A 21181-nucleotide genomic window follows, 5' to 3' on the forward strand; every position below is an offset into this window, starting at 1 on the left:
GGGAGTTGAAGATCTCTCTGACAGGGGATTCTGCTAAACGTTCCCAACAGACCCTCACAATACGTTTGGGTCTGCCGAGTCTGTCCAGCTTCCTCCCCCGCCATCGGATCCAGCTCACCACCAGGTGGTGATCAGTTGACAGCTCCGCCCCTCTCTTCACCCGAGTGTCCAAGACATACGGCCGGAGGTCAGATGAAACAACCACAAAGTCGATCATCGACCTCCGGCCTAGGGTGTCCTGGTGCCATGTGCACTGATGGACACCCTTATGCTTGAACATGGTGTTTGTTATGGACAAACTGTGGCTAGCACAGAAGTCCAATAACAAAACACCACTCGGGTTCAGATCGGGGGGGCCATTCTTCCCAATCACGCCCCTCCAGGTGTCACTGTCGCTGCCCACGTGGGCGTTGAAGTCCCCCAGTAGAACAACGCTTATAAGTGCTCCAAAAATAGAAATAAAATAAATAGAAATCTAAATATCTGCAGTTACAGTATAACTAGGAAAATACTGTCTGCTGATCAAGCTCCAGAACAGCTACCAAATGGACCTTGGTGTGAAACTGTTTTCTCAACTGAATAATGTGATTTCTAACCTCCTGACATCAAGCAAAATCCTTTGCCCACAGAGGCATGATAAAGCTGAATAACAATATGAGAAATTTGGAGAGGACTTATTGAAATCATTAATTAATTTAGAACATACATACTTTATATGGTAGTCTATATATTTTTGCCTGGACACTGGCTCAGACTCATTTACTTCCATATGCTGTTTTAGATATATTTAGTTTGGCTTTGTATCCTGTTGGAAATTTACAAATGCTCAAAGAATTTGGGCCATGAGGGTTTTATGTGATTTTGCTGTCCAAAATATACAGAACAAACCCCTTAAGAGGAAGTCTGCTGGACTTCAGTTAAGTTTAACATCTCAACCAGCTTGTTGGTCTTTGAAGTCTTCAAAGAGAAAAATGTGTGAGAGAAAAAAAAAATCTCAAGGATATTTTCCTTGGAATATCTAAAGACTGCTGCTGGTTAAGGGGAGATCATGTACCCTCTAATCCCCTGGTTTGTCCATGCTCAAGCTTCTATAACATAACCAAAACACTGGCTCTCATTCAAAATGTTTGCCCATCTTTATAAATACTAATCTACATTAGGAACCAAAAGAGTGACTCACAATTCTCCATTTGAGGATGTACTGAGTAATGTGAACAGATGAAGGGGGGTTCCACTGAATGGGGTGGGAGTCTAGCTGTTTTCCAGCCTCTGTGATGATTACCTGGACAGGTCTGTGGCCGTCTGAAGAGTAAGAGCAGCAGGTGTATGAAAAAATTTAGGAGAAGACATCAGGAGATACATGAACAAAAAGACTATTAGCATTGAGGAAAAAGGCACACACTGTCAAAGACACATTACAGTGTCAACTGTAGAGAGTGTGGGTGAAATCTGGCTTGGTGATGGATTCTTCATACTGGGACAGAACCAAAACCACCAGCCAGTGCCAAACCAGATGAAGCACCCTCAGACATCTTACAGTCTGATATAACACCGGAGTACTATATTCATCACAGTTTACATAGCCTCTGTGCCCTCAACAACACACACACACACACCTACACACTTCCTGCTCTGCACACATACACACAAACATTTTGTACTTTGCTTTGCTTCTGGTCATGATAAATGTTGCAACTCTTATGTTTCAGGTCAGTGTTCGATTCAGGGAACACAAGGTGCTGCAGTACAAAGTATCACATTAAGTACCTTTCACACAACCAGAGGGACATACGGGAGTCAGGAAGTATTTATAAGGTTACAGCTGCACTCCACCCATTCCAACAGCCCTTTCCCCTCTGCAGGTCAGTACAACACTCAAAAAGTACAACACTCAAAACTAGGCGGGGGAGGAAAAACCTCTCCAACTACAAAGACAGCGGTGATGCGACTGGCCAGCACGTCCATTTGCCAGACTTCAAAGTAAGAAAAAAAACCCAAAAGAAAAACGCCAAACCCCAACTTTTCTCCTCTAACCTAAAGTGAAATGTTTTTATTTCAGTGGTAGGATGTTAGGGGTAGGCAAGAGCAACTATGTCAATAACATCAGGGAGATGAATAACTGCAGCAATCGCAGTTCACAGTTCTCTGATTCAGTGGAAAAACTGCAGAAAGGGATGGAAAGGCACTGGAGAAATAAACAAAAATGCTGGAATACACCATCCAATAAAATATTATTTATTATTTGGCTATGATGACTGCGAGGAATTGTCTTACGCTGCTCTTTTGCAAGCGCAAGTCAGCATAGACAGTCGGCAAAGGTTATCTTGTTGTGTACAGGGATTTAGGATTTAATTCTCTCACACCCTGATGGAGACTCCGACCACAGCCAGAGTTATCAAACAATTATCACAACTAATGATACTGGGAAAACTATTTTTCCTACCTGGGTAGGTCTGCTGAGGTTCACAGCTCATCTGTCCAGCCCCGTTTCCATAGCAATAACAGCGGTGGCGAATGCCATGGAGGACTTTGTCCCATGACTCTCCAATCTGATAGAATACTTTCGTTTGTGGCTCGTGACACTGATCTATTGAAAACACAAGAACACAATAGATGGGACAAATAAGGGGGAGGTTGTTTTCTCAGATGTAAAGCTCTGAGCATTAAACTCCCTAACAGCTGAGCTACTAAGTCATGCACGCACCAACTGCATCACACTTCCAGCGTCCACGTCCCTGTCCATAGCAGGTGCAGTTCATCAGGTAGCCCTCATTATGGCGCTTTGTGAATAACTCGTTTACCTCATAGGTCTGGCCGTCAACAATGCACTGATCTGGACGTGTAAAAAAACAAGAAATACACCTTTTATGCTCTAAAGTCAGATTATATCACTTCAAGGACTATATTCAATTTATGCAAAATTTAGTTTCACTTCCAGATGGAGTTCGCTCCCTGACCTCGAAGCGTGGAGTAAGCAACACAGTTCCACTCGCCACGGCCGTTGCCCAGGCATGTGCACTCCATCATGTGGCCCATGACATCATGGCGTTTGTCCCACTTATCGCCAACACGGTACATCATTCCATCGTTGGTGGTACATACCTCCTCATGGGCTACATGAAGAAAGACAACAGCTGTTTGTAATGTAATAATTTTAGATGAACAGATAGTCAATACTTCTCCGTGACCATAAACCTTCTCTCCTCTAAATGCCAGTTATTTAGTCCCTAATTGTCTACAAGTGACTCATACAATCATGCTCTTCAAAAGTAAGATATCTATGACAAGTTAATGTGGCCTTTTATTAATGATATCAGTACAATTTGACATATGCTATAGTTGCACATTGGGTGGGTGTCCTGTAGTTACACAGAGTTTAAAAATACTTCAAATGAACAGGGACTGTGTTTTTTGTTTGTTTCAGAAAGGCTTTTTTACTTTCGGTTAGGAGTTTGTCATATTAACATACAGACATGGGAGTAGTATTGATATCTTCTATTCTTGGCAGGAAAATTAATTTCACAAAATGTCAATCGCATCTATTTTCATTAACATTATGATTGTATATTTTATAATGTTTGTGTAGACATTTGGAATCATTTCACTGAAAAATAAAATTGAACTGAAAACCTTCATAGCAACTACATGGTGGGGAACAAGTAAAAAGCTGTGTGCACATACTCACCAGCCATGGGGCAGAATCCATAGCGCTGCTCTGCGTCGTAGTTGTAGGTGGTACCACACCACCTCATACTGTCACGGCGACCGTGAGAGGTGCAGTCAGTGTAGTTATGGCCACTGTAGAGGAAGGGGAAGTGGCACAGGGCACCGTTGGAGTTGCCACCTCGTGTTACCACAATGGCTGGAAATGAGAAGACGACACAACAGTTGCTGTTCATCTCTGGTTACCATTACTAGCAAGTCAAGTCTTCAGCTGAGGTCTTTCTAAACAGCTTGGCCAGTATTTGCACCACTGCCTTTAAATATGACAATTTTTTAAGCGCTATATAAACATTTGAGAAATTAGTTGTAGCACACTATTATGTATATTTGTATGCTGCTATAAGAATATTTGTATTATCTGCATTATTCTTCTACAATATGAAGACATTTGATTTTATTACAAATGTTTTATTCTATTGTCATTGTCTCTGTTATCATTATTCATATACATGTGTCCACAGGAGGAGTTTAAGTTGTTAATAAACACTTGCTACACTAACAACTCTATTAGTGTAATTAAATGTATGTCTCTTATAACAGCTAAAAGGTGGACTGAAATTGTTAACATCAAAACAAAGAAAATGGAAGTGAAAAGGAAACAAATTCCATTGCAGGTTTAACGGACAAAGTAAGAAACTGGAAAGTAATCACTAATATATCAGTGGTGGGTAATTTTAACTGGAAACAGCCACTGCTTAATAAAAAGGCCAATATCAGCCCAATACAACAACAAAAGGGTCAAACCCAGTTTTATATCCATCTTCTTGAGTCTCACCATTCTTCTCAGTACAGAAAGAGTACTGCTGGTCTCTCTCATAGTCTGAGGTTGTGGCGCACCAGAGCTGTCCATCAGTGCGCCCGTCAGAAGTGCAGGAGTAGTGTGTGTTCCCCATGAAGACGAAGGGGAACACACATGGCTGGCCATTAGAGTTACCACCATATACCTGGTTCGTGGCCTCTGCGCAGGAAAGGAGAGGGAAAATAAAAATCTTTTCTTCACTGAGACCCATGGCTGTGCTGCACCCACCCTTCTGTACTCACCCCACTCCTGACAGCTGACTCCATTGCCCAGACACATACAAAGCATCTGCACGCTGCCCTGGTTTCTAATCCAGCGCTGTCCGTCGTAGAAGGTGGCTCCAGAGTCTGTGCGGCAGGTTCCCTCACCAGGGATATCAGGCCCCACCTGATACTGGGAAATGACAGGTTGTACCCTGACAGTACCTGTGGCTGTATAGATTGAAAATGCCAAATATCAGGGCTGTGAACACTAAGAAAATCAGAGTGAAGTTTCTACCACTTGGACAACACTCCTAGTGAAAGTGAACTTGAGCCTCACATTGGCCTGTGATGTGTCTTTCACACTTTGACTCTCCACGGCCATTTCCTAAGCACACACATGGCACGGGATGCCCACTTGAGTCAGTCACTGTCCATTTGTCTCCGATACGGTAGGACTTCTTGCTTTTATTGTCATTGCAGCGATCTGGTTGAAGAACAATAGGTGTAAGCAGCTACCATTGAATTATGCACAAGTGTGTGTTCATGCATATGTTTAGAGTTTGCTTACTCCTTGAGGTACATGTGATTTGTCCATTTCCCTCTCCCAGGCAGGTACAGTCCAGCATCATCCAACCTTGGTACTGTTTCTCCCAGGTTGCCCCCACTAGGTATGATGTGCCATTGTCATAGCAATGCTCAGCTGCACAGAAAACACAGCAGAACCTTAATGTATTGCATATTTTCTTTATCACAAGATACCGTATGATCTGACATGAACTCACCGTCGCCCAAAATGTTTCCACAAGAACTAAACCATGTGGAAATCAATAGCTGTGTAAGATCAGCAAAGAGGAGAGGTGTGCTCTTTGACACACATACCTTGTTTGTCTAGACTGTTGCAAGATATCTATAATCAATATTAAACACAGTCACACTGCAGGGAACTGAACCTGCTGTAAATGTACGTGTCTGCGTGTGTGGTGGCAGCTGAATGTAAGAACATGTATGTTTAAGTTGCCATGTTTCACATTTATCTGCATTCCAGAGCTCATGTAGAAAGTGTTGACATTTTAAAAGTCCTCACCCACAGGTTTGCAAGTCCACTCTCCTTTGTTATTTCCAAGGCACACACAGTCCAGCATGTAGTCAGCAGTTTCATGAGGCCTCTGCCAAGTGTCTCCGATTTTATATGACCTCCCACCTTCCTGGCAACGATCTGGAAATGACACAGCTTTGAGGTTTACTGTAATTCTTTGCTATTTATTGGCATTATAATGCATCTGTCATTGAAATCTGATCTTCAGTCTTTGCAGCTTAAGTAAAATGTAATTTTCCATAAATAAAGCAGGCAGAAAAAATGCACAATAAGGAAATTAACTATGAATATTTAAAACCACACAAATCCAATTTTATCTGAATGAAAGGAAACTGAAATGTACTTTTTTAAGTAAAATATTTTGTGTGTTGTCTAGTTTTTACTCACTTGCGATGCTACAAGCTATCTTATTCCGACCAGAACCAATACAGGTGCAGTCCCATATCATCCCGTCCTTTCGGACCTCATAGGTCTCACCAACGCGGTATGTCCGGTCATTGTGCTTATCATAACACGTCTCCTCCTCTGAGAGAAAAACAGAGGAAACACCACACAGTCCAGAGGTTATTACATAACGCATAACGCACTAATGGCTGAAGTAATGATATCTCAATGTGTTCTGAAGGGGGTTTTTGTTGTTGTTGTTGTTTTAAGTAACTCGGGCCTGTTGTTTAACTTGTGGTGTGAATTATTACTTCACTTGCTGGTATTGATACAAATGTTCTGAAACAAAGGCAGTGATCCTAAACCAAAGCCAGTCCTCACTTGTGAAAAATGAACATGGCAAGAAATGGCCTGCTGACAGATTTCTGTATTAAACATGTTGGTCTGGCACTGACCTGCAGACTTAGTTTTACACTGGATGCCAGCTGCTCCGTTACAGGTGCACACCAGTGTACTGCCGCGGTACGGTTTCTCCCACTGCTCGTTCAGTCTGTATGAGCGGCCGTTTTCCTCACAGCCATCTACAAAATCCATAACAGGAACATATCGACATATAAATTATCACACATTTGAATTGTTAAGTGGCCGCTCGGGTTATGGCTAATTTGTTTCATCTCAGAAGAAATATTAAACCAGATGAATCCCAAATAAAATCATACCACTTCATTTGCAGAAAGAAAATGATCTTTGACGTCTTACACAATAAGGAGAGTTCAACTTTCCCAGTACCCACCTGAAGAGTCGATGGTCGTGATTTCTGCGACGTTGAGCTGAGGATACACCTGATACTGGCCTGATTGTTGTCTTTTGGTCTTCTTTGGCAAACCGTGGACTGCGCTGCTTACGCACAACGTAACCAGCAACCCTGTCAGCAGGCTACCAGTCATTTTGTAGGAAATAAAAAGATTTCTATGTAAAGTATTAAACAGCTAGTTAGAAAGCAAAGTTTTTAAAAAAAGAAACTTAGGTTTAGCTTGGAGAGATCTAGTTTCTGTCCCTTGTTCTCAGCTCCCCGTCGAGCTGGTGCACCAGACTGAGGAGAGGGAGCGCACGGGCTTTATACCCGGACACACCGCTGCAGCCTGCTGAAGGGGAGGGTTTTAACAGCAGCTTGGATGACCCGCCCGAGTGTGAGTAATAATGACGCCACAGAAAGTTCACTCTCAAGGAACGAAAAAAACCACAAGATAAACAAAGTTATAAAATGAGGGGGCTTCTAAATCTGCTCCTACGTCTGTAATGAGGAGCTGCCAGTCAGAGAGTGAGGGACACGAATGTCAACGTGAATCAATGCAACCAGTAGAGGACAACAATGCAAAAGTAAATAAGTGTTGCGAATTATATGTAATATCCAGATATAAAACACACAAAAATAAATAAAATATAGTCACAAAATTATAGGGTTATGGTATTAGCTTTATGTTGTAGCTCCCGCAACAATCCCATGTCATCCAACTCTCAGAACTGGGAACTATAACAAGATTAACATCAGATTGAATAGAAGAACATCGTCATTTTTAAATTATATGGCAATCCATGACAGCTGAGGGGCACCTGGCATCTGTCTGACTTCACTATGTGTGTACAGTACTTTGTTTCAGTGAACAAAAACATCCAGGGGCTGAACACAGCAGCCTGCTGATGAATGGGGGAAGAGTGAAAATCCAGATTGTCTGTCCAGACAGGACTTCACTGTTATAATTGTCTGTCCATGTTGAGAAATCAAGCACAATCATCATTGCTCACCAGCTGTTTTTTCCATTATTTCATCTGTTAAAAGTTAGTCTAGATTCTTTTTGATACTACATTGGCAAATGCTGACAAAAAAATTGTTATTGAATGTGTGCCTACTGTAAACAGTAGGCGCCTATAACGCTTTCCCCTACACCTGCTCTACATCTATCACAGTGTTTTTCCTTTCTTCATTTGTCATCTGTCCGGTTTAGCCCAAGAGTGTGTTACAGAGAAAAAAAAATACTTATTTATACTAAGTACTTTCTCTTATGTCCATAACTCACAGTCTGCATAACCTTTCCAGACAAGCGCTATCGTCTGTGTAGATGTTAACCTGTGCAATAAAGCCAGGGTTCCACTACAATGAAAAAATGTACTTTTGAAGTTTTTTTTTTTACATAATTATTCCTTCATCGACAAATACATTTCATTTCATTCCCCTAGGGCTCTGCTTAATTGACTTGAAAGTGAAATAATGTCCTTTGATTGCACATTACATATAAAAGTTCATTTGACCCAACAAAAGTCTGTGAGGTGAGATTGTGAAAAGTTAATTTCCTTGTCCATAAAACTTGGAGAGAAGATAATAACTGTAACCACAGAATTCAGTCATGTCATAGTGCTGCTAAAACTTACTCATGGAGCTGGTCTGGAGAGCAGCTACTGTGTGTGAGGCTGCTGCCCAATAATCCCTGTCACGGGGCTCATGGGACGAGTTATGCCTGAGGGCTGAAGAGTGAAACAGCAAGCAGACTTCTTTTTTGGCAAAACAGAGGTAGAAAACAAAGTGTTTTTAAAGTGAGTGCAATTGACTCACCAATCTCTCCCATGTGGAAAAAGCCTCCACATACTTTCCACTTATGAAATGGGACCAAAGTGTGAAGAATCAAAACACAGGCCATTTGAAGATTCAGGATTTTAAATATTACTTTGAAAATGTAATTTTCATATTCACTTATGTTTCCTGAAACATACATTTACTCTGTGAGCTATAGGGGAGGAAATGGTGTAAAACAATACATAACTATTTGTGAACAAAAGAGACATTCAGTTTTACTAGAATGGGGTAGGACTTAATTTTCTGGGGCTAAGTCTTTGATATGATTTATGAGCTGTCTTTGTCAAAACCTCTGGAAGGCAGCCTGGTTTATATCAAAGTGATTCACCTCATTGCTTCTTCTCTCTCTGTCTCTGTTTTCCATACATAACGACCATAGTTCAACAGAGATTTATCTGCTCCCTGGTTATTTTTGACTGTGATATTTTGTCGACTCTAAGAGTTTGGGAGCATAATGGATTGAATACCTGATGTAATAAAACTCAAGAACTGAAACTGGTATTACTGAAGAACATTTTCTAAAGCATGATGTAAGGTTTTACTGTATATTGGTGTTTATGTGGCTTTTCTACTTTTCAGTCTGACACAAGTTTCCATTAGTTTCAAAACAACAATGAAAACTGCTTGAGCAAGACAACCCATTATAATTTACACATATGTGTTTTAAAGTTGCATTACATTTGCATGGTTGGGAAGTAGTAAGATAGACTGATACGAAAAGTCTGCAATGCAACCATAGACTGTATATAAAATGGATGACGTGTCACCATTTCTTACCACAATGCAAAAGTGAAGCCAGGATATTGCGAATAAGGGGATGGGCATCTTACTTTTGTGACATGTTTTGCAACTATTCTGCACAGTAGCAACCAGAAATAGAGCCATCAATCAAAACTGTCAAATAATCTGGTATACACTCCTTTTTTTTTTTAAATCAGCAAGTAACTTTTTAAAACCTAATTTATCAAGATAATGACCACTTGTACACAAATCAATATGATAATTTTCCACCTAACATGACAGAAATTGCATTTATTCATGTCCCATTTCTATAAAGTATGGATCAGGCCATGTTTTTGTCTAAAAGCCAACTTGAGCCCCAAGAATATGGTGGCCTAGCCCGAGCCAAAGCCAACACAGTTGTGTTTTGCTATGGCCCTCGTGCATCTAACATCATGGAAAGCATTGTCATGCACTTAACCACCTCATCACAGCACTTTAAATTAGACTAAAGAATGGTTATCATTTACAAGTGAAATATTTACAAGTGCAATTATACCTCTTTAGCCTACAGTTTGACCTATGTGGTCAAACCTAACCTGAACATGATTTCTAAATTTCTGTCTGAACCTGACTCAAATCTTCAGGTACCAGCGGTTCCTGTCAGCCTCAGTTTGGGCATCCATCCCCAAATCTACAGGCATGGACAGGGTGGGGTTTGTGGCCTTTACTTCAACCAGACAGCAGGGGGCGATCAACTGGTGGTGGCTTCACTTCTGGGGAACTGACTATCTCTTATCTCTGTCATTTTCAGATTTGTTGTCTTCAGCCTGAACAGACACTCACTCAAGTGACATCAATTGAGGCAACATATAACTTGCTGCACAATACCCTCTGGAAACACAAAAGGCTTTATACAGCTTTTTTTCATCTATGCAACACCACTCCCCAAGACCTGTAACCAGGCTTTTATTAGTAAAACTGGTCACGTTCCCCTTCACGTCGTATTTTCATAAAAAGAGTCAAGCATCAAGTTGTGGTTTTGCAGGAGGTTACACAGGACTTTCTTGCTCAGCTGTTTAGTTACTGGCTGTGTCCTTATGGGATAAGCTTGTTATCAAATGTTTCCCTCGAACACTTAACAAGAAAGTGAATCCGCCCATTTCTCATTTGCTTTAAGTAAACAGTGTAAAAAAACAGCAATGTTTTAAAGTAGATTCTTCACATGTAAAGTCTTCTACGTGCTTGTTTTTAATGTTTGGTTCTCCACCCAGGCTTCACCAAACTGTGGATGGGCAGTTTGAAAAGTGAGAGCCAGATGGCAACAGCTGGATGGAATAACCAGGGGAGGGAATGGAGGATTGGGGGATGTGTGAAGTGATAAAGAGGTGGAAACAAAGTTGAGTAGATTTAGAACAAAGATAGAAAGTGTGAGGGCAAAGTGCCTGGTTTGTGTACTAGAAGGGTGGAGGGTAAGATGAGCAGCAATGGGACTATGGCTGTGGCTGTCACACCCATGTCTGGTTGTTCTTCAGCTTCCCTCTTCCAGCTCCCTGCTACCAGCTCCCTGCCTGGAGTGGCTGGATTTGTAGCTTGCAGTTGAAACACAAGCAGAAGTATGCACTACACACTCACGGGCCTGAAAACATGACATGGAAAAAATGCATTTATGCAGATGTTCATACTCCAGACAGCTACAGGGAGATGATAAAGTGGTTGAGCAACATAATTTGAGGTTGTCAGCAGTCCTTGTCATTGCTCAAGCCTGAATCAATCTTAATTTTCTGCACAGGGGTTGAAGAGCATCTGCTGCTCTGCTGATGACAAAGGCTAGAGGTCGCCAAGAGTGGGAGGCCCATGTGAAGAGGAACACTGACAGATCACTTCTCAAAAATTCCACAACACAATCCTCCAATACAGAGTTACTATGGAAACTGATTGGGTGGGACCATCAGCAAGGGTTTGACTTCACAAGTGAGGGGTATTGATGACAACGCTTCGACGACTGAATTACATGTTCAGTCACACGAGGCATTCACACACCCTCTTAAGCTGAGCTAACCTTAGTGTCAGTCCAGATGAGGAGCAAGGGGACCAGGCAGCCCTCTGTTTATAATCTATAGTGATTTGCAGCGATGCATAGCAAGTCTCAAGTTGACTCCCTTGTCCTTATAGGGCAAGTCCAGATCAAGCCACAACTAGTTATAAGCAAACTGCAAGTCAAGATGCACATCTCTCAGGTCGCACAATGCTAAAACTACTTATTTGTACATTTCTACTGCAGTTTTAAAGCTGTGTTAATAGTGTTATTTGAGATCAAGATAATGCACAAACCTTGAAGATGTACAGTGCCTTCTTGTCACGGTCTTATTTGTCTTGTGAAATTTTAACTTTAGAACTTAAATGTTGACATGAATATTTTTGTCTCAGATCAAGTCTTAATTTTGTGTCTTAAATCTAGCTCAACTTATTTTTGGCCACTTGGGTTCAGAAAAAGCACGATTGTTAATATAACACTGAAATAATTTTTAAGTTGATTTTGTGAAGGGTGGCACAGTGAGACAGCGATTAGCACTGTTGCCTCATGGTAAGAAGGCTCTGGGTTTGAGCCCAGGCAGACCCAGGGCCTTTCTGTGCAGAGTTTGCTTGTTCTCCCTGTGGCTGTGTGGGTTGTCTCCAGGTGCTCCTGCTTCCTCCCACAGTCCAAAGACATGCTGCTTATATTGACTGAAGACTCTAAATTGTGGACTGTGGCTGGCTGTCTGTCAGCCCTGTGATAGACTGGTGACCTGCTCAGGCTGTACCTTGCCACTGTCAAAATGTCGGCTGGGATTGGCTCCAGCCATCCCTTCCACCCCACCCCCATGATCCTTGTTAGGACAAGCAGTATAGATAAAGGATGGATGGATGGTTTTGTGAACAAGTCAGCAAATAGTCCCTGTTTTTTTATCCAATGGATATGAAGCAACAGGCCAATCTTCAGTCCCCTTTTTAGCTTTGTTTTGGTCTCCTCCCCTCCATCTTGATCCAAAAACAATACTCCCTCTCCAAAGCTTTGTGAATGCTGACCTCTGCCCTCCACCTCTGCAGACAGCTGTGTGTCCTCGGTTCAGTCACAGTTTAGATCTCCATCAGCCAAACCTGATATTAGCTGTGCTGCCATTTCCTGGACGGCAGTCTTTCATGACACCCTTAACAGGGTGACATGTTTACATTTCTGCAGCGTGTCAGAGTGTTTGTGTAAGAGGGGCAAAGAAAGATCAAAAGCAAATGGCCGAAAAGTACACCGTGTGCTGCTGCCGTGTTTCTTTAACTGGTGCCCTCACACACACCATCCACAGTTTGGCTGCCCTTTTCCTATGGGGGTAATTCTCCAGACTGTCCATGTGGTTTTAAGTAGAGGAAACAAGTCTGCATCTTGTTTACCCAGCAGAATGAAAAATAGCCACTTTGTTAATGTTGCAAAATGAGCTTCACAGACTGGCACAGAATTTGGGACCCATGTGAAAATGTCTGTGCCTTTTCCTGTTGTTACGCCAAATAAGACTGATTGTCTTATAAAACAGAGGTTACTGTTCACTACGTTAATGTTAAGTCCCGATTAGGCCTCCAGAGGGAAGGTGATGACATTCCCACAGACAGGGCACATTTCCAAACGACTTACAGTAAGCTTCAGAAGCAGCAAGGTAGAGAGAATCATTCTTCCCTGACCGAGGTCAGCCTTGTTACTCATACTGCTGGTTGTGCCTGCGACGTGCATTTGTGCGCGGCCTTCCTCAACATAACCTGCCTGCCTCATCATTTCTCACTTAGCAGGTTGTCCCTAAAAGTTCCTTGGAGGAAGCAGACAAAGAAGGGCTTTGAGTACCCAGAACTTTTGTTGTCCTTCGGTGTCTACAATAGACCAGTGTCAAGTCGCTCAGCAGTCAGACAAACCATATAGCGAAAACCACAAAGATGTTTTTAGATGAGTAAAACCATTCATTCCACTCTGCAGTAAAAGCTATTTGTGCTCAAAATGCTGAGACAATTTGGATCCTTGTCCTATGTGTGGTTTTTTATTGTGGTATTTTTTCCCATCTTTAAAAATATGTAGCCTTAAAGAGCATTGTGTTTTGTTTTATTAGACAACAGGTTGTTTTCTCTCCATCGCAGTATGCTGTGTTCAGAGCAAAGTATTCCTGCCAGCCTACTTCAATTTCCTGGTGACAAAAATGACATGAAGCAGACTTTCAGAACATCAGCCACACAAGGAAGCAGAACGAAGGTTTTTGAAAACCTAGCAAGAGGGGGAAAAAAAGACATTTGGAATCTCACCCTGTCTCTGCTGTGAGTGTTATCATCAGTACTTCCCTGTTCTATCTGCCCATGTGTACATGTAAGGGCTGAAGATAAAATGATTTCCTTGCTAAAGCACAATCCTTTACTGAAAGTCACCCACTTTGTGCGCCACACACTTACACTAACATGTAACTCTGGCCTGCCTTTCACAGTATCACCTTTAAATATTTTTTCTAACCAAGCAGACACACTTTCCAAGCCAGTGAGGGGAAATATCATTAACGGTGTACCTTTCTGTAAGCATTACTCACTCATTCCCGTCTAGACAATGTGGACATGCCAGCTTACCTGTGGCTTTATGGAGGAGATGGAGCAGGAGGAGGAGGAGGAGGAGGAGGCCCTTCTGTTTCATCTCAGGTGAAGTCAGCCTGTTTTGGGAAAATCATGACAAGCCCCACTGACTCCATTAACATTATATGGTAGGTCTTGGTGGGAATTAATGATCAACAGAAAGACAACAAACTCTGTCCTTTCAGATGCAAGTGCAAAAACCAGTGTGGCTCATCCCTGACATGGAAAAGGCCTGGTTAGCTCGAATAAAGGATGCTGTACTGACAGAAGTCTGTGTGGTGGCATAACAAAGTCCGCATCACCACAACACCTTAGTACACACACATAAACAGACAGCTCCATAAATATAAACAAGCACAGAAATACAGACACCTCAGCAAACACATTCTACAAAGTATGCTGATGTTTGTTAGAGGCACATTTGTGCATTGATATTCTCATGCAAAGTATGATGCAACTAAAACAAGAATTAAAGTGATTCCGTCTTCCACAAAAAAGTCTTTCCTCCCTCCCTCTCTGATTCTTCAGACACATTTGTGTTAGGATCCTGTTTTGACACCGCTAACACAAATGATATGCCATACCAACACGAGCACAGCCAGGCTGGGGAGGCTTGATTCAGAGTGAGAGATGATGGAGGAAGCGCCAAGCAGCGGCGGACGAGTTGTATGCTGTAGTTTGAGTGAAGTCCCCAACTCCACCCTATACACCCCAGTCCTTATGTATGGCTAGATAGATATCGCATAAGTACTGAACATTGTCACTGGGCACATATTGTGAGGTGCAGAATCATCCAAAAATAAATGGAATTCCTAGAGATACAGTGTCAGGATTTATATTAATCAAATCAAAAAATCACCAGTATGGTCTTTCAAACCAAGAAGCAAAGAGAAAGTGGAGCCAGTTACATCACAAAACATTTATTTCATGTGGGTGAGGATATCATTCCACTTTGCTTTGTATTCTACTCTCCTTTCTTTCTTTTTTCCATTTCACCATCCCCCACCGTCTTCTCCAGTACCTTTTTTGGTCTCAGTCTGAACATCATTTGGCTCCATGTGGGGACTGACTGTAGCCCCCCTCAGATGATTTGCCACAGTGTTGTTTGCTGAGGGAAATACCAGCATGTTTTACTGACAGTGCCACAGCAAGCCAACCACTAGAACCAAAACACTTTAAGCCTACAGTCTGTTTGCTGCTTGAGTGTGACTGTTAACAGTTTAGATGTTGTGCATCTGAGACTGCATCAGACTGACAACAGTTTCAAGTAAACTCACTATAAAAGTTAACTGTAAGGCTCATTTGGCTATGGGTCTAACAACGCTCCAGGTTGGCTGTGACTCACGGGCAAGGCAATACAACACAAAAACTCATAACCAAGCTATGAGGGAATGACTCACAGTCTGTGGACAGGCACGCTGACAGACCATATTACCTTATTTCCCAGCAGACTAGGTTTCTGCATGGAGAAAACATTAAGAACATTAAGAATGAAGCCAAAGCTTTTTCCCGGTCAAAGTAGACACACCATTCTAGTTCAAAACTGTTAGCTTTAAAAAGTGTTAAACAGATGATGATAGATGCTTTTAGGAAAGAAATAATGTATGCACATATGTGTGTTTATACATGCTTGATATTTCTCCGCACTTCTAATCTCTTATTACACAGCTCATCCTTCCTTGAAGGGATCCAGCAGATGACATCAGACAGACCATGAGCCAGGAACTTATGTAAAGCTAAACACTTGGAACGTTTTCAAGTGTTCTCATATTATAGAGACTTTGTGGTGTTCATCAGAATCACTGGAGACAGTGACACAGCAGTAGGTGTGAAATGCACACACAGGCAAAGGAAGTAACATATTAGTGATTAGCCACTTCTCAAACCTGTGTGTACAACAACTCCTGGTATGTACAGTATGTAGATACAGCATATCAGGTTGAACTGGAGTTCAACTGCAGAGATTAATTTGAATCTTATGCAGTACAAATATACTATAACTTCTGCTGTTGCAAATGTGACAACGACATGGTGAGGCACTGTGATGAGTGTCTAAGCCAAAGAGGAAGTCTGGGCATTTCGCATTGCCCAGTAATTTAGGAAAATTTTTGAAGAACAGGAAGCTAAATTTCTGAAAAATCAGCTTTTTTTTAAATTTATATTATCCAAAGGAAAATGTAGTTGTCTGCACAACTGCAAAATAATTGTCACATAACCAAATGTGGTGAAATCTGAAGCCATTATAGATTCTTTCAAAAACTGACGTTATCATTTTACTTGTTGTGAATAAATCCCTTATGTTGTTTCTTTCTTAAAGTTAACTTGATGCTAAAGGCCCCAACATGGACCCTCAAAAAGTCTGAAACAAATCTTTTTAATCTGCAATTTTGAAACTTTACATTTTCAGGATAATAAATAGATTATCATTCTTGGCTGAACTAAGTTAACATACAGCAAATAATTAGATTATCTGTTGAAAAATAATGGAGCATCTCATTTTGCTAAGAATGTCAGAGAGAGCTCATACTAAAAGACAGATACTGTATATTACCCTCAATTAAAGGATGAGCATAGATGTTCTGCAAAATGGAGAGCTGCTTGTTTTCTAATGTGTGTATGTATGTTAGAGTAAAACGAGGCTGACCCAGACGGTGAGTCTGACACCTAGACCCCCCAACAGCACCCCTCTTTTGTGGTTATATTCAACACCCTCGTCCCTGTGCAAATGCAGCTGGTCTGACTGCACATCACAAAACTCACACACACCCACTCGCTTCATCTATGTGGGCCATTTGCTGTGGCGGAAACTCTGTGGACAATGACATCAGAATACCAAGACCACTGAGTAACAGAACAGAGAAAAGTAGAAACAAATAACATCATAACACCAGAGTATGATACCGCATGTACCACAATCATGGAACCAAACCATTTCGGAAACCCGGTTAAGGACACACACGCAGAGAAAGCACAGAGGAGCAAATCCATCTCTGTTGAGACAAAGTTAGCTCATTCATTGTCTAAAACCTTGACTGCTTTCCCAAAACTCTTGCATCACGTTAAAAGCAGTAAGAAATTAATCATTCCTGGTGCTTAAATAGCATGTTCTGGACAACTTGTTCACTATTACATTCATCCCTTCAAGTATCCAATATCCCAAGAGCCACCTCTAAACAAACACTTTGGGAGGAGGGTGTGTGTTTATCTGTGTTTTTCTATGCTAGATAAATGTTTCTTTTAAATTCTTAGGCTTATTTGCTCTCAACTCTCTCCTGTGGATTGGACGCATATGGCTGCATTACATAACATAGACAAAGAAGGCAAACATGGGGAGAGATGACTTCACACAATTATAAAAACGGTAGGTCAGGGGGCTCCCTGTGTGGCCACAGGTTTGAATATTGACCACTGGCCTTCCCTGCAGAAGCTTTTTTTGCACATGCCTGAAAATAAATGAAGTCAGTTTCCTTTTCCCTGGAATCAGCAGTTTCACAAAGTTGTATGTGCGCAGCCCAGATGACAGAGTTCCCCAATCACAGCACTGCATAAAGCTAACATTTGTAGAGCATTTATCCTTTAAGGTAGGTGAGTTATAACTCTAGTATGTATCATGACATATCATGTTTGTATGGAAACACCACTTAAACCAATCACAGCTCAGGATTGTGTAGACCATGATGAGAGCGTGTTATGATCTAAAGCTCCAGAACACAAGCAAGTCAACCTTGAGTTGAGGCTGTTTTGTTGATTATATTATCAATATGTTTTGTCTGGTTTGGTTGGCCCAAATAAATTAAACTGCACACTTTCTAATGCCGTTATTATTCCATTATCAGTCTAGAAGTGGAACTCCTTAGTTCTCAGTGAGTGGTCTGGGTAGGATTAATCCATTTCCAATGAAGAATGAAGAATCTCACACAGAATGCCACTGCAGTGAAACAAGATGGGCCCAAAATGTCATATACTTATCGTAGTTCAGATGCGCACACACACACACACACACACACACAATTAAACAATTACAACTACAGCACTGTTGTTGGTTTTTGTGTACTCTTATGAAGATTCCAGTAAAAGCTTTCATTCATCCCTTTTAAGGACTAAATTCAGTCTTACCAGAAGAATTCCTCGGGTACATTGTGGTTGAACTGGCATGCTGGAGTCACTAAAAAAATTAAAACGATGATCAAAATCTTTCGTCTCACTCTGTGTTTGTGTCAGAGCTTAACACAGAGTTCACATTCCACACATATCAGATGTCATGCCCCCTCTTACAGTAGCAGGCACCATTTTTCATGTTGTATAAATTAACATTTGTCAGAAAACACTACAGGTATGAACTGTTCTCCAGCCTTCCGGATCTGTTTACGTATTTTTTGGCTCCCGAGATGTGCTGAGAGTAAAAACCTTTGCAGATTAAGGGCACTAACTGATGGATTTAGAGTACACAGAGAGTTAGACTAAGCTAATATAATGCATCTGCCCAGCGGATTGTGTTACACTAAATGCCAAAACAATCCATTTAATGGGCAGTGAAAAAAGATAAAATACAGCTGAGATGGAGAATTCGCTCTGTAGAGACCGTGTGAAAGCAGAACTGGGTTGGTGTGTGTTCATCACCGCAAAGCGATGCTCCTCCAGATGTGCAGAGTACACCAGAAATCCATGAAGAACATCCATATACAATGATGAATGAGCACAAATACTCGCACTTTCTCACACTGTAGTATGTACATGCCTTTCACCCAAACAGCTTGCAGAACAAAGAAAGGTCACAAAACAAGCTATAAACCACGCCCAAAAAAAATCCAACTGAAGCGCATCATCCCAAGTACTTCATAACAACACAACTGGAGAAATGAATGCAAATATTATGCTACATGCGTGATATAACATAAAAATAATTAGACCAATATCGATTATAAAGCACCAGAAAAATATCACTTAATTTAAGGCAACAATTTGTCACAGTTTTTCTGTTTTCAATAATACTGACAAGCATCACATTTTAACTCTGCCCATGAGTATGCCACTAATGTGTGTACTAAATCTGATTAGCAATTCATTAAACAGGTGAAATATTTCGTTTCAAACCACAATCTCCTGGTGGCACTAGAGAAAACAAATCAGGATCACCAAAGTCATCAGGATTCATCCTCTGGGAACCACAAATGCTTGTATGAAAATGTATGACAATTTATCAAACTGTTTTTGAGATGTGTGGACCAAATGACTGAATGACCAAAATCCCTAGCACCCTTTGATATGATCAAAAGCTCCAGAACAGCTAATGAATGGACCATACGGTGAGATGAGAGCAACAGCTGTTTCCAAGGTCAGACTGAACTCACAGAAAGAACATTCTCAATTTGCATACTTTTCCTCCTCACCTTATTTCACAACACTCTTACTCATCAGTAAAGAATTTCTCAACAGTTCACTAAAAAAAAGGCCTGCAAATGATCTATGCTCCTAAGTCCCACCAAATAGCACCAGCATTGAGTAAAGCCCCTGCCCTGATTTAGAGCCTCCTCCTTTAACTCATTTGCTTGGAAGTGGTTTGACACAAGAGGAAAGCAGGGAGGAAAAACATTCTTTTAAAAAGAAGTGCCACAAAGCAACTAGAGATAAGTTGGCTCTATGTGCAGTGAGTTGAGGAAAATATGGTAGATTTGGACAGATGGAGGAAAGATGTCCAATTGTGACTTGAGCTTTAGTGGGTCTCCGGTTAAAACCAAGCTGGCTGTACAGTACACTCTGTGGTGAATGGCAGCAAACCTCCACACTCAACCAAGGAGAAGAAAGGATATGAGGCTTATCTAAACCCGCTTTCAGAAAGACAGTGAACACAAACATCTGGTTCAGTCTTGTTGCACTGATGTTTTCTGAGAGGTTGTTTCTTATCAGGGCCCACAAAAGATAACATTGTGTTGTTACCATTCCAAACAGCTTCCGTACAAGATGAACACAGGTTTCATTTGAGGCTGTAATCTCAGTGAGACATCTCCTGACTTTTCCAAAACAATAGTCTGAAAATATCACCATGACTTCAGCTGGCTAGAATGAAAATACTGCATGCTGAAATTAATGCAATTACAGAGGATAGAGAAAATAAGTGGAATAAGCCAGTTTTATTGACAATCCGGTCATAAAATGTGGTCATATCTTTATCAAAGTCAAAGGTATGGACAAACAATGCGCTTAAGCTAATAAAATACAATTAAACTTTTGCATCATTACTTTACACACCCATTAAACATTGATGGTGATATTGGAAAAAGTAAGTGAAGTCCTGGCTTTAATAACAGGTCAAACCTCCTTTGGCAACAATGCCCTCAAACACTTTCTGTAGCTGCAGATCAGACCTGCACAACATTCAAGAGGATGTTCGGATCACTCTCCCACACAGAAATGCTTCGGTTTAGACATATTCTTAGGATGGCTGTGAACAGCTCTCAAGGTCTTTCTACAGCAAATCCCAAATCATGATGCTCCCTCAATTGTACTTCACCTTTGGGATCATATGTTCACATTGCTATGCAGTGCTGTTTTGACACCATACACAATGCTGTGTATGCTTCCCAAAAATTCAACTTTAGTTTTATCAGTTCACATAGTCACATGGCAGAGTCATAAATAGCAATACTGGTAGTATACTACGAGTCAAACATTTGGACACACTTTCGCATTGAATCAAATGGAATTAAAAGCACCAATTGTAATACTGGTAAACACTGATAGATTTATACAGCGAAGGTCAACTTTAGGTTATTAATTTAGCATAGGGACTGTGGTAGGGCCCAGGTTCACATTTCCCAAATCACTAGAGGAAGCTTCACATTGACAGATAGCCAGTTTTCTCCTCTGGGGTTGCAAAGATTTTGGTTAGCAAGAAAAAATACTGACACAATCTGAAACCACTTAAGGTCAGTCTAATGGCAGTGGGCCACGTTTGTCATAGTTCTTTGTCTAGATAATATATAATAGGCAGG

General features: G+C 41.2%; 1 protein-coding gene across 4 annotated transcripts in view; it reads right to left on the reverse strand.

Annotated features, from left to right (window-relative positions):
- The window catches only part of fn1b (fibronectin 1b), a 23355-nt gene extending 16051 nt beyond the window's left edge, over positions 1-7304 (reverse strand). For all 4 annotated transcript variants that reach the window (XM_020607221.1, XM_020607213.1, XM_020607203.1 and 1 more), the window contains exons 1-13: positions 6999-7304; positions 6661-6786; positions 6209-6346; positions 5810-5941; positions 5294-5425; positions 5063-5209; positions 4765-4953; positions 4499-4681; positions 3686-3862; positions 2958-3113; positions 2705-2833; positions 2444-2587; positions 1181-1302 (exon numbers count right to left, since the gene is read on the reverse strand). In XM_020607221.1, the coding sequence (XP_020462877.1) occupies positions 1181-1302; positions 2444-2587; positions 2705-2833; positions 2958-3113; positions 3686-3862; positions 4499-4681; positions 4765-4953; positions 5063-5209; positions 5294-5425; positions 5810-5941; positions 6209-6346; positions 6661-6786; positions 6999-7152 (1929 nt within the window). In that variant the 5' untranslated portion in view covers positions 7153-7304. The remainder of the gene's footprint in view (positions 1-1180; positions 1303-2443; positions 2588-2704; positions 2834-2957; positions 3114-3685; positions 3863-4498; positions 4682-4764; positions 4954-5062; positions 5210-5293; positions 5426-5809; positions 5942-6208; positions 6347-6660; positions 6787-6998) is intronic.
- Between the last annotated feature and the right edge of the window lie 13877 nt (positions 7305-21181).

Source organism: Monopterus albus, unplaced genomic scaffold (assembly GCF_001952655.1).
Source record: "Monopterus albus unplaced genomic scaffold, M_albus_1.0 scaffold4.1, whole genome shotgun sequence".
Lineage (NCBI taxonomy): Eukaryota > Metazoa > Chordata > Actinopteri > Synbranchiformes > Synbranchidae > Monopterus > Monopterus albus.